Raw genomic sequence first — 18332 nt, forward strand, 5'->3', positions numbered from 1 at the left:
TTCTTATACTTTTGCAATGAATATCAAAGGTTTGAAATCTTTGTACATTGCAGATGTAGCACAGTGTGCCATATCTTCAGGTTCTCTCAAACATTTTAATACCGCCTGTTAAAAACGTTACAAAACAGATCCCTATCTTTATTCTCTGATCCGACTTCTGCTGATCCCAGCTTCTGGAATGACTACTGGAACTGGAGACGTATTCCCTGATCCATGATTTTGGCGATGCTAATGTATATGAAGGTTTCTTGAAGGAGTTTGTGATCTGCCAGAAGCAGTGCAAAATATTTTTAAAATGTATTTGTTACTAAACGAGCTTATACGAGCTGAGCTGAACGCTTGCTATACCCAGCTTGTTACACTTGCTAAACATGTCGGTCTTGTCGAGCTTTTTTTACGAGAGCTGGTTTTGAGCCGAGCCATGAGGGGCGCGCCTCGTTTTGTAGCCCTATTGACGTGAGGCTTTCAAGTTATGTCACAAATATCACACGATTTTATTGCAATATTTACAAAATCCAATACATTCCTGAGAATAATGTGATATTTTCAAAATATCACTATTTTGAAAATGCCAAGTTTTTATCCCAATAGTGATTGATAAAACACTTTTTTTTTAAATATTTACGTATGTTTTTGTACTTTGCAGTTTTTGTACTTTTTATATTTTGTAATTATATATTTTCTTGAAAAAGAAAAAGAAATTGAAACTTTTTCTTGTCAAGATTTTTCTCGAGAACGAGATTGGTGACATTGCCTCTTGATCTGGCACAAAAGCCAGAATGAAAGGGACTGGCTTTCTTGCAAGTTCAATCACATGACAAAGATAGGTGCTTTGTGATAAGGCACTACTCATCATGCAAATATCCAATTTTCTTGGTATTATTTGCCATATTTTTTGTTTTCAATTGGATATCCTCCACAAAATAACTCAAGGTTGTTTTTATTTTCTTTGGTCTTCTTTTCTAGAGAACATGAGAAAGCATTTCGTGTCATCAGGTTATATCCCTCAAGTATATTCCATTTTCTTTATGCAGTATGATCGTGCGCTGTGACAACGCATCGACTGTCCAGCTTGAGATGGATGAACGTGGTGGTGCAAATAGACTTTGATTGTAGTATGCTGTAGCAGCCAAATGACAGTATCCCACAATGCACAAAAATGTAGAGACTTGTAATGAATCACCTCTAAGTGAAATGGTTCTCAGTTTGGTTAGTCTGCTACAAATGTCGTGATATTTTGAAAATATTGCCCACGCAATACCGAAACTGTGATAGTTTCCAAGGTTTGACAATTGACATAATACTGAAAAAGTTTATGATATTTTCAAAAGTTGCATATTTTGAGAAGTATTTTATTTTGAAAATATTGCAGGTTTTATCTTGATATTAACATTATAGAAACCCTGTGTTTTCTTTACACTTCTACATATATTTTTATACTGACATTTTGAAAATACTGCAAGTTTTATCTTGAGGGTTTTGTTTTTAAAAGGCAAGCTGGGGTTAGTCAGATCCCTACCAGTTATACAATGATATCATTAGGATTCTAACTTGCAACGTCCCAACACAAGGTGACGTGCACTAGCTGCTCTTACCAGACAAGCTGAGCCCCAGTTGGCCTGAGGGGGGGGGGGGGGGGGGGTGTTACACTCAGAAGACAATTTCTTGCCATTTGACAGGAAAGCTGCTATTTTGCATTTACTATATGGGTCCCACCATGTATTTTTCGGCGGCCTTATTTCTTTTCATTCATGATCGCCTCCAAAAAAGAATTTCCTGGCCGACTCTCCCGAGAACGAAATTTGTGATATTCGTCTGGGAAAACAGCAGTGGCTTGATTGGATAATCGGATCCAAACCGGATCGGGTACGTAATAATATCCTCTTGAACGAACAAAATATCATCAAATATCCAACCGTCGATACCTTGTCGGATGGGGGCGCACCCGAGATATTTTCATACTCCCAAGGAACCCCAACCGTCAAGTTTTTCACTTTTTGCTCTCAAGAAAAATAAATAAATATATGGGTCTGTTAGATACAGTAACAGATCAACAGAATCAACCAACTCTCTCTCTAGAATGCAGGCCTGCTCAACTTCACCCCTCATCTCCACTCTTCCTGTAGTTCCTTCTTCTTCGTCTTCTTCTTCCTTGCTATCCTCTTCTGCTGCTACTCAGACCACCCATCGTCTCCGCTACCGTCTCTCATGGAGGCTTGGTTCCTCACCTTCGCGTCCAAGGTTCGAACCCCCCCGCTGCCAAAAGATGTATGTTCCTGGTATGGTAATGAACCAACTAATAAAAACCTTACTACCCCCTTGTTGAGTTCTTGATACAGTTTCCTGTTACCATGAACAAAATGTGCTCTCTCTCGGTCTATCTGACAGTTGAGATCTTTCATGTGTTGGGGATTGAAGGTTTCGGCGAGGCGTCTCCAGAAGCAAAGGCGGCGATCAACCTTCACAGCTTCTTCAACTTCGTGGCTGTTAAGATCGTCCTTGCCCAGCTCGAGGTCCGCCTTCTTCCCTTCCCTTCCCTTTCCCTCTCTCTGAATTCTTGTCTTAGCGGAGTCTTCGTCGCGTTTTTGCGTTAATTTTGGCCTGTTGAATCTGAATTCTACATAATTGGGGAGAAAATGTGTCAAAATGAAGAAAACACTACGAACCATCCTTGTTGGGTTCGCGTTAAACACTTCCCTTTCTAATTCGAGAATGTTCTTGTTCCTATTGTTTATGCTTATCGATGGCTTCATTCATGTCAGTTTCTTTGGCTTGATCCTTTTGCTTCAATGCGTGATCATGTTGGTGAAGTGTGATTGGTGATCTTTGTTAATGTTATGTGCAGTAGTATACTTGAAATTTCTGGAACTTGTTGGCTGTAATATGGATGTTGATAGTTGGATGCTGAGTTCTTAAAGAAAGCGCACATCTTGATAATTGGGCGTTTATAATCCTTATTAAGATAGGATCCTGCTCCATGTTAACCAAACCTTTAGCTGTATGAATCCAGAGTAAGAGCAAGGGACAACATATTGATGCTTAGAACGATTCCGCCATATCATCATTTTGCCATGGCCAGAATATCCAAAATTACGACCCTTTAAATAACAAGCTAATTCTGTTGACAGAACAATACCAAAGTTTTTAATCACTGATAGCCATGGTTTTTCAACAAGACAATCTCGAGATAAGTGACAGATCTTTCTAGTTTGCTTTACAATGTCTCAGATGGGGCTGGTAAACGAGCTGAGTTTGAAGTTTAAAGCTTGGCTCAGTGCAACATCCCTAAAGTTTAACCTTTTTAAAACTTTTTCAAAACTCGAAACTTCGATAAAATTAAAAAAATTTAATTGTTGCAAAGTTTTACATGACTCTCGAGGGTAATGCGTCAACGAGTTCATTTATGACAATATCTCAAATGTTCCAAACACTGGACGACCCGCCTGAGCGCAAGCACAAACATATATTAGCCTTCCGGTATCAGATAGAGTGCATAATCAACCTTAGACACAACTCGATTGAGGTTATTACTCTAGGGACCATCACATATAAAAATTTGCAGAAGATGAAATTTATTTAAAGGTTAAGACAATTGAACAATTACGTGAAAGTTTAAGATTTTAAATCTTGAGCACAATTGTTGCCTAAAAGAAAAGACAACAATCATAAGGATTCTTATTCCAAAATATTTATAAGTCCTCAAAAAGTAAAGATCCAGAATCACAAAATTTAATTGTTTACAAGTTTATCAAAATCAAAATGTTTGGATCCCCCATGGATCACAATAGGTAAGAGTGGTGCCTCCAAGTGCTCCACAACCCGTCCTCCTCTTAGTCTTCCAGAATAGTATCTTTAATGTTTTAGGGCATCAACCACATGCTCTTAGGAAATCCAAAACCAAACTTGATGGATGCAAGTCAAGTTTGTAATGGTACAATCAAAAAGTGATTCTCATCATTTATAAAATGAGGTTCAAAGGAATCCACAATAATAATCATTCACATATCATTCATTCATTCGTTCACATTTATGATATTCATTTATTCATTCATATCCATGATATTCATTCACATAAATAAATAATACATAAGTAGTTTTCGTATAATTTTACAATATAATTAGGTCAATATTCTATTTGACCATGTCCAACATGAAACGCACGACATGCTTTTCAAATGTGAATAACGCATAGCATACGCTTCTAAAAAGTTACATATGACAAACAGGTCGAAGTCCCGTTCAACAATTCTAGCGTACTTGATACACATATGCGTTTCAAATGTGTAAGACATACCAGTCTATAAAAGATATAAGCAATCACATTCTTTTCTCAATAAGAGCATACACAGGTCCAACTCATGACTATGATATGCATTCTTACATTTATCAAATCATCATGTCCATTCTTAAGACATTTAATACACTCTTGCATTTAGATCTCATATAGGGAATTGATCCTAACTCGACCTTTCTCGTGTGCCTCACACACACCAGCACCTCTTGTGCATACTATCAAGCTTGTGACTTAAAGCAACAGGTCAACCACATGACCTTAATCTTGTCTTTATCATTCACATGTAAATTCATATACAATGATATATGTAAACATTAGAAAACTCTATATTTCTATATCTATATGTTTATGCACATGATTGTAGTGATTCTAAAAATCTAATGCATTGTTTCTCTTGATTATTTAGACTTATCTGATACAAAAGAGAGTAACTACCTAGAAACAACTAACGGGGTATTTATTATTCTATGTATTTTATTTTTTTCAAGGGTTTAATTGGGTCCCCTCGAGTGATTCAACCCTACACTACAATGGTTAGGAGAAAGACCCATGGTTTAGGTCATAGACTATGCCATACCAAATTATCGGTCATTCAAATAAGGCATGCATCCCTAAATTTGTAGAGTTATGGTGCTACCACCTGGGACTCATTGGTAAACTTGTCCCCTAACCTTCGTGGTATGAGGACACAAGGGGCCTTCAACCCTAGAAAACATCTCACAAGGCTTGTACCACATTTCCTCTACAAAGAAGACAAGAGATCGGGACGAACCCAACCATATCGCGAGATTGGGATAAACCTAGGCATCTCTAAGAGCCTGGTTTCACCGGTGCCTCAAATGGACCCAAGGTCCTAAGGTTATCTTTATTATTAAGTCATATGCCACACATAGTGTCATAATCTCTCAAGAAAACCCTCTCATGCTTTCATGCATGATACAATAGTTCATGCCCACATGCATGCTCCCATGTATGATTTATTTGTAACATTCATGGCATGTTGCACAAAAGCATCATTTTGTACAATCATATGATTCAACCATTTCATCACATCTATCATGCAACATTTATTTTACAAAAATGCATACTCAAACATATACCTGAAGCAAACACACTCCATATTTTACTATCTAAAATCATGACAAGCATGATCTCCTGAACCATAACAAGAAAAACACTTCTATTCTCATACATTCAAATTAGGCTTAACCTGATCTCCAAACTTCAATCATAACAGTCACAATATCTACAACGAAGTGGTGTGTGTGCACGTACCGTGTTGAAACACAATATAAGCAATTAAGTACACATAAAAAACCCTAGATATCCACAACTAAGTGGGGTGTGTGCACGTAATCATGTTAAAAAATATAAGATTTACCATGAACGGGTACATACGCATAATTGAAAATGCGTTGTACAAGTTAACTCATTAATTATGCACATCCACTCCTACACAAGCATTTTTAATACGTATAATGACACAATCAAAATCATATCATAAATATACTCAATATCCATTTCAAAACTGAGTTTTAAACACATTTAATCATCGCTAAATAATTGGTTTTGAAGCGTGTCCATTATGACACTCAAATTTGAAAATTTTCTCTCTTGAACATTTCGCCCAACACTTAGTGTGCAGGTGTGATTTTCAAGGTAAAATTAAAATTTCAGATTATATAAAGCGTAACACAAAATTTATTATGCTAAATACACAACTCTAATTATGTATTAGAAGTGCTAATTAACCTATAGTTAGCGAATTCTAATCATTAGGCATGCTTATGACCATTTATGCAAACATTGAAAACTACGCTAAATGCATAACTTAAATACACAATAATGAACACATGCTTGCAACCAAAACGAACTATAAAAGCATTCTAAAAATTCAGTTAAGGGTTTCTACTTTCGTAGATCCAGAATATAACGTTGCGAAATCTAAAAAGGCTAAGGGGTTTCACAAAAAACACAACAAATTGCCTCTTTGGCAATTCACCAAACACTTGGCGTGTGTAACGACCCCAATTCATACCCTTTGAAAATGCAGATTTTTTTTAAACCATTGCGGAAATTCTCCCAGAAACACGGGGCCTTTACAGTTTTACTCCCAATTGGATAACCATACACACTACAATAGAGCTTACACTTATCATCCACACCAAACCAAACTTTTATTGAATCATTAATGATAGACATGAGACAATTGCATAAGGAAAAATTCAGAGTTATTTAAATGACATAAAAGTAAATAAAGAAAATTGAGTCACGATGTCCCTTTGTGAACTGTCCAGCAAACGTGTGACACTCGTAACTCTTCCAGAAGCTAGTCGCTTCACTGATCACCTGCGGCTGCGAAAAACCATAGAAGTAGGGTGTCAGAACCGAAATCTTGAGCACGGGTACTTCTAATGAAACAAGTGAGCTAAAGAACACAGATAAAATTTCATGCAATAATTTAGAGGAATGCAATTATGACACTCATAATTCAATTAAGCATTCATGCAACAGAGAACAAGTTCTAAGCATGAAGAAACATTTAAGCACTAGCAGAGATCACAATTTAAGTAAGCAAGACATTTAACATGCATTATAAATTAAACATCATGCATTCACCATCATGTAATAATTAATGAAATAGATAAAATATGCATGTTTTAATGTATAACAAGAATATGCATGATTTATGTGCAATGCATGAATACTTTATTATCTTTCATTAAAATTTTTCTTCCCATATGCATGCCCTATTAAATGCATATAATTTAAGTTCTTCTTTTTAATTATCGTTGCCTGCGGATACACTAAACGGGTAAAATCTTCGAAGTCAAGTTAGGTTACCAAGATAGCTTAACACTCAATTTGTATTTTATTACTGGGTTCCAAACTTAGTCCTCGACCGAATCATCTTCGGAACATTAGACCTCCACATCTAATGTCGGGAACACTAGGGACCCTCCACGCCCACAAGTGTCACTTTCTTGGTATACCAAAACAACAGTTGTGTCGAACACACCACCCTCAGCTCAAGTGACGGACTCTCCCTAAAACCGTGGCCAGGAGAAAGAACCTCAGTATCGGGTTCAGGGGTAAACATTAGTGCACACAGAGTCTTTTTTTGTATCCTCGTGGTCCCCCAAAACCGAATCTCTAAGATTTTTATTCTTCTGATGAGAGATCTCAGAACGTATATTACACTGTTCTTATTCATTATTTTTTTATTAAAAGCCAATTATTGAGTTTTGCAAATCAGCATGCAAAATGAAAGGCAAAAGCTCGCATCTACCTCTGCGAGAACCATCACGGGACTCCTGCCCATGGAAACACATAGAACAATGCAATATAGTGTAATAAAAATAAATGTGATTTTTGCGATGCATTTAAAAGTAAATAAAGAAAGAGCATCTAGTGCTCAAAGCTCTTTAGGCCTGCGATGATCCACTTGTATCATCGATGCACCATAAGCAAAAACCAAAGCAATATGCCATTTATGACACAAATTACATGCCTTCCAAATGCACATTCGTATACTCTCTTTAGCTACGCACATGGAATAAAAATATTCATAAGCATGTTTTATTTCATTTCATATGCTAGTGACAAAAGCAAGCTTTCATTTAATGCTCATTCTTTAAATCAACCGTACACTTGCCCTCATTACACATACTCATGTCAATTGCACATTTGCTTATCAATCGTACACGTGAACACTCACGCAACCCACACAACTCCATACATGTGAACCCACATGAAACTCATGTATACTCGTGCACTATGCACAACTTTGCACTAAACATAATACATAGACATGTCACATCCAGCAAAATGCATGAAAAAATGATGCTCATCAAGATGCACATATGTATATGTCAAATTAATAACGTGCATGTGCTGTAACATTCATGTGCACGTGGTCACCTGATCACGTGCATGTACATTTGTGCAACTATTCACTTATATGCTTGCGTTTACGAGAGCTCAATTCAAAAACATGAACATTCGTTCATACAACCACCTTCGTGCAAAATATATTTATTCAATCAACTGCATGTACATAAATCAGCTATACATTACTGGATTAAGCAAAATCCATCGATTCTAACACATGAGGCTTTTCAATCCTAATCTATATTGAAAGACAACTTACATGTATGTATATTTTTTTTTCTCTACAAAACAAGAACTCAGCATCGTATACATGTATCTTTTTTTGCACCCAGCCGACCCAGTCGGCTGGGGTTCCAAAATCAGGTCCAGCTGACCTGAGTCAGCTGGGTCGGTCTGGTCAGACCTATACTTGACTGCCTGCCATGCAGGCTTAGCCAAATCAGCCCAGCCGACCCTGTCGGCTGGGTCTGACAGCACATGCATAGGCCCAGCCCGGGCCTGTGCATGCTGTCAAGGCTGGACAGCCACACACACAAAAAAGGAACATTATAAAATATATATATATATATATATATATATATATATATATATATATATATATATATATTTCAGAAAGACTTACACCCATAACTCTTCATTCGTGACATGAATTAGAATTAACACACATGTACATAACCATGATCTGGAATTTAGCATGCATACCAAATGTAAAATATCAGATTTAAATAACATCAAGTAATATATATATATATATATATATATATATATATATAGTTGGCTTATCAAGCCCCGTCGACCTTATCCACTAGGGTTCATTCAAAACATGTCCACATAGCTCGCCCTGTCAGGCCCGCCAAACTGGGCTCAGCTGGTCTGACAGCCAGCCTACAGAAAAAAGAAAAACTTCTTCCTTTTTCTTTGAGAGACAATGTCAGCACCCCGCCGACAGGCTGGGCTCTGATCCAGTCCAGCCGGCTGGGTCGGCTGGACCTGGCAAGGCACAGCGTAGCGCAGGCTGAGCCTGCGCATCACCTGCCAGGGCCTGGCAGTCAGCCGAGTATCACTCGGCTGGCTGCCAGCCAGCCTATGCCCCAAAACACATTACAACAACAACAACAACAACAACAACTACGCCTTCATCCCAAAACAATTGGGGTCAGCGATATGAACCAAAAAAGAAATTCATTTTGGGTCTTCCACATGAATCCTTTTCCTCCAATCATTTCTATCCAACCCCAAAACACATTATGTTATATATATATATATATATTTGAAAGTACACTTAAAATAAATTTCAGGGCCACGGGTCTAAAAACTCAAATTTCATAAGATACACATCCCCGGTTATGCAATACATACATAAGCAAATACACAGCCAGTTATGTTCAGATTTCAATGCACTAACAGTCTATAACATGGGTTTTCATAGAAATCGGCAACAGTAGCATGGACATACATGAGAAACTATATTTTTCATGGATTAAAAATTCTGTGTTAATATAAAAATACATCCACACGTGTTAATCCACAATAACATTCAAGAAGATGAAAACATATGGATTCCATCCATGGATCTTAGAGTAAAAAGTTGGATTCACTCATCCACATGGTTTTACACTAAAATACCACATGAAAATCAAATCGATATTCGATTTCTCGCATGATTCAAAAGAAAGAACCAGTACCTTATGCGAAAAACGAAAAAGCACAATGGTGGAAGGAGTGGATGGGCTGGAGAAGATCTTCTTCTTCTTCTTCCTCCTTCCTCTTTTCCCTCTTTCTTTCTTTCCTTCTTCCTTTGTTCTCTTTTTTTTTTCACTTTAAATAAAGGGTGGGAGAGGGGGTGACATTCCCCCTTCTCCAGCCTTCTCTCTTGAGAGAGTTTCCAAAAAAGGGAACTTTCTCATAAGGCAAATTTTTAAATTTTTTAACCTCCTTCCTTTGTTGACTTTTCCTCTCTTAAGACTCCCAACCTTTCTAAAACTCTCTTAACCCTTCTTAGGTAAGAATAGGGACTCTTTTAGAGAGTTCCACTCAGCCCAACAATACAAATTCGGAATAATTATTAATTAATTAATTAATTAAAATTATTTAAAAAAAATCAAAAATAACCAAATTAACCCTAGAGGCTTCTTAACTATAATAAACCCCAATTTAAGGCTTTAAATTGAATTTAAATCTGGAAAGACATTGAGTTTGGATTGAATCTGGATCCGAATCCAAGATCCAAACCCATGCCCAGAACGAAAAATGGATCAAGACCTGGATCAAATCCAGATTTGAAGTAGGACCTAAATAGAACCCAAACCCATAAAAATTCGGATCCTAGGACTTGGATCCAATCCGATCCAACCCCGGATCCATTTCGACAAACTGCTCTTTTTTTGAAAATTTACGATTTTTGGGTCAACCGGGACTCGAATTCAGAAAAGTAAAATATCGCCGTGCTCAGAATTTTGAGGCGCATCCAACGATATATATTACACGATACCAAATTGTGAATTTCGCCCAAAAATAACCTGAATTTTGCTCAAATTTTTCTTGAATTTAAAGGTTGAAAATAAAACTCTTTACCACGTTTCGATTGGCTCGCCTCGACCTTGTCGATGAGACCTGGGCCAAGCCCAGACTAAAAGACATCAGTCTAAAAATCGAGTCTCAAACGATTTTTCTCCCAGACTTGGCCAAATTTTTGAAAATCTCATAAAATGAGTAAGTATCAAAATACGCAATATTACAACGTGCATATGCAACACCAAGATAAAACATCGATCAGGGTTCAGCTGGGGTGCTCTCCCACTGACCGAGGGTGTTATAGGACTGCACGCATAACAATGAAGGTGCTAGAAACAAGGGACTGGGGAAATCAGTTTTTTTTGTCCAAACCAATTTCCTTAAATACCGATCTAAGAACACGGCTGGGTTGGCTGGGGTGTTCTTCTAGGTCTGAGCACACCCCCACGAATCTGCACACATCCCGATGTGCTCATACGATGTTGCACGCCTCCCCAAAGCATGACAATGGCCTCCGTGGCCTCCGCTTGATGGTCGGCTAGGAGGAAGTAATACTGTAATAGAAGAAGAAGCAAGTTGAAGAAGAAGATGAAAATGGATCAGGCAAATGGCACAAATCTCAATGTAATGAGATAGGTTGGGCGCAAATCCCCCAAAAAATGAGAAAAAGGGGGGAATCGGCTATTGAGAATCCATTAAGAAGAGGAGGAAAAGTCTCTAAGAGGCTGAAGAGGGTTCAACCCATGGTGGTAGTAGTTGCCAGTGCTCCAGGAGGTGTGATCGTAGGGTGGAAAGTCTGGCTCCAGGATCATGACTATATTATTCCTGAGACTAGGATATTGGAGGACACAATTGTCAGAATTTGGGGGAGTCAAGGTAACATTCTGGTATACAGCAACAATGCCAAGTGGCGGCATTGGCTCACTAAGATTATAGAGGACAAATATTACCAGAATTGCAAGATTTCGAATGTACTTTAGAGTAGAAGTAGACTGCAAGTGTCCAACGAATCTCTGGCTTGGGACACGGTCAAGCTCCTGCAAACCAGTTGGGGGAGCCAGAGGCCCAGCAAATGCTCCTGGCAGACTAACTGCTTTCTTTTTGTTCTGGTGTTTTGTTTGTTACCTCTCTGGCTGTGAGAAGCTCCTGAGTGTGGCTCCTTCCTTTGGGTGGAGCTGAGCCACTCCCGGTTTTGGGGTTGGCTGTTTTGTTTTCGATGCCTTTTTGTTTCATTCTTTTTACTCTCTAATAAAGGTCAAGGGCCCTCCCTCAGCAGTTTAGCATCGAAAAAAAAGAAAAAAAAAGAGGAGGAAAAAAATGAAGAAGATGAAGATGGGGAAGAAGATGGATTTACCTCTTGGCATCAATCCCTAAGAAATTTGCTGTTGTAGGTGGCTCAAATCCCCAAAAAAATTGCAAATAGAGGGGTTGGTTATGAGGTTTAGAAAAGGAAGTGAGCTAGATAGGGTTTCTTCCTCTTACCAAAGAAGAAGAAAGAAATTAAGGGGAGTCTCGGCTGGGAGTGAAAAGAAAAGGTGAAGAGTAGACGTCGGGTGCCCTAGTGGGCCCCATAGTAAAAATTACAAGTTTGACTATTTTCAAAGGCGTTTTTAAATCCAAAAAGAACAATTATACCTAGTATATTGGGTTGACTCATTGGGTCCGAACCCACTTGAACATCGAGTCCATATTGCAAATCCATTTACGTATTAAATATTTCGAATTGTGTTTAGAACTCTAAAAAAAAATCATATTATTTATTTGTTTTGACAGTATTTTAAATAACCATTACCTTAACATAAGATGGCTGGTTGAATATTATTTGACCAAAATACCCTTAATGACCAAAATTTAAGTATGGGCGCTAATTATATCTGGTTAACCTCAAAACACTGTGAAAGCATCTAGATAACTCACAAACACCATTAAAAACATATATTTAATCATAATTTAAATATATTAAATGGTTGAATACCCACAATAATTTTGTAAATGCCGATTATACCCTTGTGAAAAAATGGCCAACTAAATACACCTAGTTAAGCTCCAACACTGTGGAAGCACTTTGATAAGTCATAGACACAATTAAATATCTAGTTTTAAGTATAATTTAATTATTCTTAATAGTTAATTGTTTGAAATAATTCTGAAAATGCCAATTATACTCTTGTTGGCCAGAATGAGTAAATGAACATGTAAAATACCAATAAATGAAATTTAAAAGATAGAAACACATTTTTCGCTTGAGGATAAAGCTAGTTTCTTTATTTATTTATAATATCCAAAATTTACAGGTTTTACATTCATTCTTGTGACAAGCGGAGCCAAGTTCGAGCTCATGATGAGCCTAAGCTAAACAAGTGGACTATGAGCTGGCTTGTTTACAAAAAATTGCATTGTTTCAGAGTTGGAATTAATAGGATTATAAGAATGCATGTTTTCTCATATCTGAATGCAATAAAATTTGTCTCAAAACCTATTGCTTGCAAACCAAATACTTCAATCATTTGTTCTGCACTGTGCTACATAATGTACAAGATATCAAAAATAAATTTACTACTACTTAATGAGCTTACTTGAGCTGAGCCAAGCTGTACACCCATTTTTCATGTTCGAACCTATTTTATGAGTTCGAACAAACTCTTTATGAGCCAAGTAACGATCAGCTCAGATTGTTTCCCAGTCCTAGTCTCAGATGACAATGTCGTCAGCTATATGCTACATGGCCACTATCTCTGACTGTTTGACATTTTATTTTTTCTCTTTTGGTTTGTTTGGTTTTGGAAGAAGGCACTTCAGATTCTGTTCTTTCCTGTTATCCGAGCGTTCTTGCTTGATGGCCAAAATATTTTGACTTACCATAGATGCATATACAACAACAACAACTACAACAACAACAACAACTACGCCTTCATCCCAAAATTACCATAGATGCATATAAGTTCTCAAATGTCCCCAAATGGGTGGTAGAAATTTAAAGTTGTATAATTTGTGATCAACACCCTTTGGATGATAATTGTTTCTTTGGAAGGCTGACTTGTACAAGCCATCCTATATTAGTGTTATATTATGTTACAAAGACATTTTACCAGGAAGATCAGTATTGTTTGTTATTATTTAAATATTACATCTTTTTCTCTGCATGTTTTTTTTACTCTGAATGGAAGATTTGGTTACACTTATTTTCACTTTTATGATAATGAGTAATAGGATCTTATTTGCTCATTGTTCTTACCTAACAACAGAGTTATAATCCTGAAGCATACAAAGAGTTGATGGAATTCATTAGTAGAAACTCTTTAAATGATGGTGATAAGTTTTGTGCTAATCTTATGCGAGAGTCTCCTAGACATAAAGGCTTGGGTAAGGTTTCTTGGAGCTCATAAACTGATCTTCTGTTTTGTTATACCTGTTTCTTTTCTCTTGGTTTATTTTTTCTTTCTTCTATCATTGTCATCATTTTTTATTTGGTTCCTCTTGGTTACTTCTTGTTAAGTAACTCAATATAAGCATTATTCATTAAACCAAATAGATTTTCCTCTCAATTACTCACAAAGTTAGCCCTGGTCTTTATTTCACTCCATGTGTTGCTCTCTTTTTGTTGCTTGCCATTACAGACTGTGATTTCAGAGTCAAGCTCCTTTGACAAATTTGTCTGAACAACTGGCTGCAGGCTGGCGTCTTCATCCTTTAAAGTGAAGATCATTTTTTCTTTCCCATTAATTTTCCTTTGTTTCACTATTGCTTCTATATTTCGTCTTTCATCTTATTTCTTCACTTTATACATAGATTTCTATGGAAACTGGTTGCAATGTATCCATTTTGAGAAACTCTATTTCATTCCAACCCCATCTGTTCCACTTAGGCTAGATGTCCAGGTTCATAATATTGCCATTTAGTTGCTTTTGTGTTCCCTAGTAAAGCATTCAATGTACAGTAGAAAGCGAAATTACTCATTCTATAAATTACAAGTTTCTAACATAATCTCTTTCTTGTAACTATATATAGTGCAACTATCCACTCAGCATTAGGCATTTTTCTGGTCTAGCATATTCATTTCTATCTCATCTGGTTATCTTTTGGCTCAAGAAAAATGGTTTCCTCTTTATTTCCCTCTCTCTTCCTTCCAAATGAAGCTGACTCCCAAATTAAACTCAATGTTATATGTAATTATCTGATATGAAGATAGAGCTTTCACTTAGGCTGGAAGACTTACGGTGTTACGGGCCATTGTTTGTGACTTCCAAAAGTGTTGCATGATAAGGGACTGATGATGATGGGAAGAGTTGTTTTGTGGCAAAATCTGCTTATGATGAGCATACAGTTTTATATTAGCAGCTTATTGGTGGATTAGTTCCACTATTTCTAAAGAAATAATTCCAAGAGTTAATGAGTAAAGTAAACCCATCTAAAGACACTCTAGAAGCCCACGATAGTCTTATGCTTGAAAGACCAAAGTGGGCATGGTGGAACTTCAAAGTTCAAAGACAATTGGATTAACATAAACAAGGAAAGTCTGTAATATCTCTTTCTTGGAGCAGTTTTCTGAATCCGCTTGTTTGCACCAATCAGATTAACATAAACTCTTATTTTGATAATTATTATTATTTTTTGCCTCCTTGTACCCCTTTATCCTTCTTTTTCCATTTATTTTTTATTCAGTCTCCCAACCTTTCACATCTTTCTCTCTGGATGTATATTTTTCTGATCAAAATTTAATATCATGGAAGAGCGCAAAGCAGAAGAGCATTGGACATCAACTACAAAAGCTGCTGAATGTAGGACATTGGCTGGAACAGCTTCGAAAATGGTGTGGATCAAGAGCCTATTAAATGCCTTTAATACAGCGATCAATCTATCATTCAATGCAACAATAAAAGTTCCCTATAACTAACAAAAAATCCAGTGTTTCATGATAGATCTGAGCTTATTCATTTCACTTTCTTCAAAAAAATATAAAAGAAATAAAAACAGAATTTGTTATCTCAGAACACCAAGTTCTTCATATATTTAAAAGGGTCTTTCCAAGGAAAGATCAATTATTTGAAAAGCAAGCATACATGCCACAGATGTACAACATGAGCAGTGTTGTTAAGATAGTGGTGCTGTAATATTGTGCATCTGATTATTGCCACCTTTAAGTGGAAAATCTATAAATACTAGCAACATATGGATGGTGGCATGGTTGTAATATTGACAGCAAGGGTAATCTTTGCAATTTATATCAATGTACACATTTTTTATTAAGAATCCTAACCAAGGTTAATATCAATCTATACCTTTGAGGCAATGCCCCACACGAGAATTCATCTGGGGTTTGAGAACTCCTAGATAGTGGTGCTGTAATATTGTGCATCTGATTATTGCCACCTTTAAGTGGAAAATCTATAAATACTAGCAACATATGGATGGTGGCATGGTTGTAATATTGACAGCAAGGGTAATCTTTGCAATTTATATCAATGTACACATTTTTTATTAAGAATCCTAACCAAGGTTAATATCAATCTATACCTTTGAGGCAATGCCCCACACGAGAATTCATCTGGGGTTTGAGAACTCCTAGATAGTGGTGCTGTAATATTGTGCATCTGATTATTGCCACCTTTAAGTGGAAAATCTATAAATACTAGCAACATATGGATGGTGGCATGGTTGTAATATTGACAGCAAGGGTAATCTTTGCAATTTATATCAATGTACACATTTTTTATTAAGAATCCTAACCAAGGTTAATATCAATCTATACCTTTGAGGCAATGCCCCACACGAGAATTCATCTGGGGTTTGAGAACTCCTACATTGGGTTTTCTTCATTATCTTCTTCTTATATTCACATTGGGTAAGATTTCTCTATATTTTCAGATTCATTAATGACAAAGATAATACTTAAAGCAACAGAAAAGCTGAAGCCAAATTCAGTACATCACTCAACCAGCAAACTAATGTGCAGTAACTTTCTAACATATCTGGGACTTGAATTGGCCTTGTCATTTACATGAGCTAGGGTTGTCTTGGCATGCATTGTCACTCAAGTAGCCAACTAAAGATCGTGGTGCACCAACTTTCTAACATATCTGAGATTCGAATTGGCCTTGTCCCTACAATAGGAGCTAGAGTTGTTCTTGACGTGCACATGATAGTGCTGCAACAAGTATGACACGAATACCTTTGTTTGCAATCTGAAGTCTTCTACGTGATGATATTCCATTGCCACCATTTATGGGATAGAACCCAAACACCTAAAGGGGACCACTTGGGTAAGCATATGCCAGATTGTTCATGCCATTACTTCCATCACAAGCATTTGATGTATGTGACTGGGTATCAGTGAATGTACCCCATGCCTTGGCAAGCTTCTAGTTTTAGCGATACAGCTTGAATCATGATAGTTATGAAAATGATGCCTGACATGCTTATAAACAGCATATTTGTGAAGATACACAGGCTGAATTTTCATTATCTATAGTTAACCACATTCATAGGATTATAACAGTGCAACATAATTGACAAGCAAATTCAGTTCAACATTCATAATAAGGGCATAAATTTCATTGAACACTTGTTGTTTGTAGTTGGTACCATTAATGTTAGTGTCCTGCTGTCCAGTGGCCATCATCATAGTTGTGACCACCATCCTTTAATTTACAGCATTATGTGCCATCATCAGTATGCAACCAGCAAGCAACGTATTCATTCGTTATCAAGGTCATAAATTGCCAATCATCATGGTATCATAATCATAGTCCTTCCAATCACCACCCTCTTAAAATTTCCTTCTGTTGCTAGTTCTCTTTCTCAGCATTCCAACCTTTGTTTCTGGATGAAAGTGTCCCTATGCCAGTTTTTTTAATATAGAGTTGAACATATTCTTTTTTTGATAGGATTTGTTTGACTAGCCTGTTTTGTTCTTTTGACTTGGAAAGACTAGTCACTTCATGATCATGATAACTTGCTCTGTATTGTTCTTCGCATTTCTTATAAAATGTTTGCATTGCTTACCTGTGCTTTTTCTTCATACTCTTGGTGACATGCTGGGTTTTACCGTGGCCATGTGAATCAGCACTCCGCATTTTGGAGGTGAGCTTCCATTTATATATTTGTCTTAGATATCTGGTGTACACAAATACAATTACTCTTTGTCTTCATACCGTTCTTTTGACCTGAGTTTGTTTCTGATGGTTAATTATGATTGTAGGTTCGATCTGCATATTGTAAAAGAGATTTTGAGTGGGATAACTTGAAACGGCTAGCTTTTAATGTTTGTATTTTTCTTATTTCTGTTTTCATCAATTGTCCCATACTTCTCTGTTGCCTCTGATCTGGATTGCATTATGCAGCAAGTTGATGAATCCAATACGAGACTCATGAGAGATTATGTTCAAGAAACCAGTTATTCGAATAAGGGGAGTAAGGAGACATGACTCTCTGTGGCTTGCGGTTAGCTCTAAACTATGCAAGGTTCCTTTTTTTTTTTGCTTATAATTAATGATCTTCTCCTTTCTTTGACAGGAGTGCTTGTTATGCATTATGTAAGCTTAAATGACTAAATGTGTATAAATGAGTATAGTAGTTAATAATATATTCTCCATAAATTAAAACTTAATGATTGAGGATTTTATTTTCTTTTACT

At 36.8% G+C, this 18332-nt stretch overlaps 1 protein-coding gene across 3 annotated transcripts; it reads left to right on the top strand.

The window, feature by feature from the left end:
- Positions 1-2053: 2053 nt before the first annotated feature.
- Positions 2054-18332, top strand: RBCX1 (Chaperonin-like RbcX protein). Of its 3 annotated transcripts, XM_090019329.1 has the most exons (7): positions 2054-2279; positions 2419-2513; positions 13945-14062; positions 17763-17779; positions 17898-17960; positions 18040-18139; positions 18212-18332. In XM_090019329.1, exons 1-6 carry the CDS (start codon positions 2081-2083, stop codon positions 18121-18123), a joined length of 576 nt encoding a protein of 191 aa, XP_089875455.1. In that variant the 5' UTR covers positions 2054-2080; the 3' UTR covers positions 18124-18139; positions 18212-18332. The 3 variants fall into 3 exon arrangements, with proteins under 3 accessions (XP_089875455.1, XP_089875526.1, XP_089875381.1); XM_090019400.1 differs by having other exon boundaries at positions 2054-2284; positions 18040-18332; XM_090019255.1 differs by having other exon boundaries at positions 18040-18332.

The sequence above is a fragment of the Nuphar pumila genome, chromosome 1 (genome assembly GCF_984573655.1).
Source record: "Nuphar pumila chromosome 1, dmNupPumi1.hap1.1, whole genome shotgun sequence".
Lineage (NCBI taxonomy): Eukaryota > Viridiplantae > Streptophyta > Magnoliopsida > Nymphaeales > Nymphaeaceae > Nuphar > Nuphar pumila.

Bases quoted from the DNA above. Each gene is read 5' to 3' on its own strand.
- RBCX1 (XM_090019255.1), top strand. From the start codon at position 2,081: ATGCAGGCCTGCTCAACTTCACCCCTCATCTCCACTCTTCCTGTAGTT. The intron at 2,280-2,418 runs GTATGGTAATGA...TGGGGATTGAAG, and splicing joins CCAAAAGATGTATGTTCCTG to GTTTCGGCGAGGCGTCTCCA. The intron at 17,961-18,039 runs GTTTGTATTTTT...TGCATTATGCAG, and splicing joins TGAAACGGCTAGCTTTTAAT to CAAGTTGATGAATCCAATAC.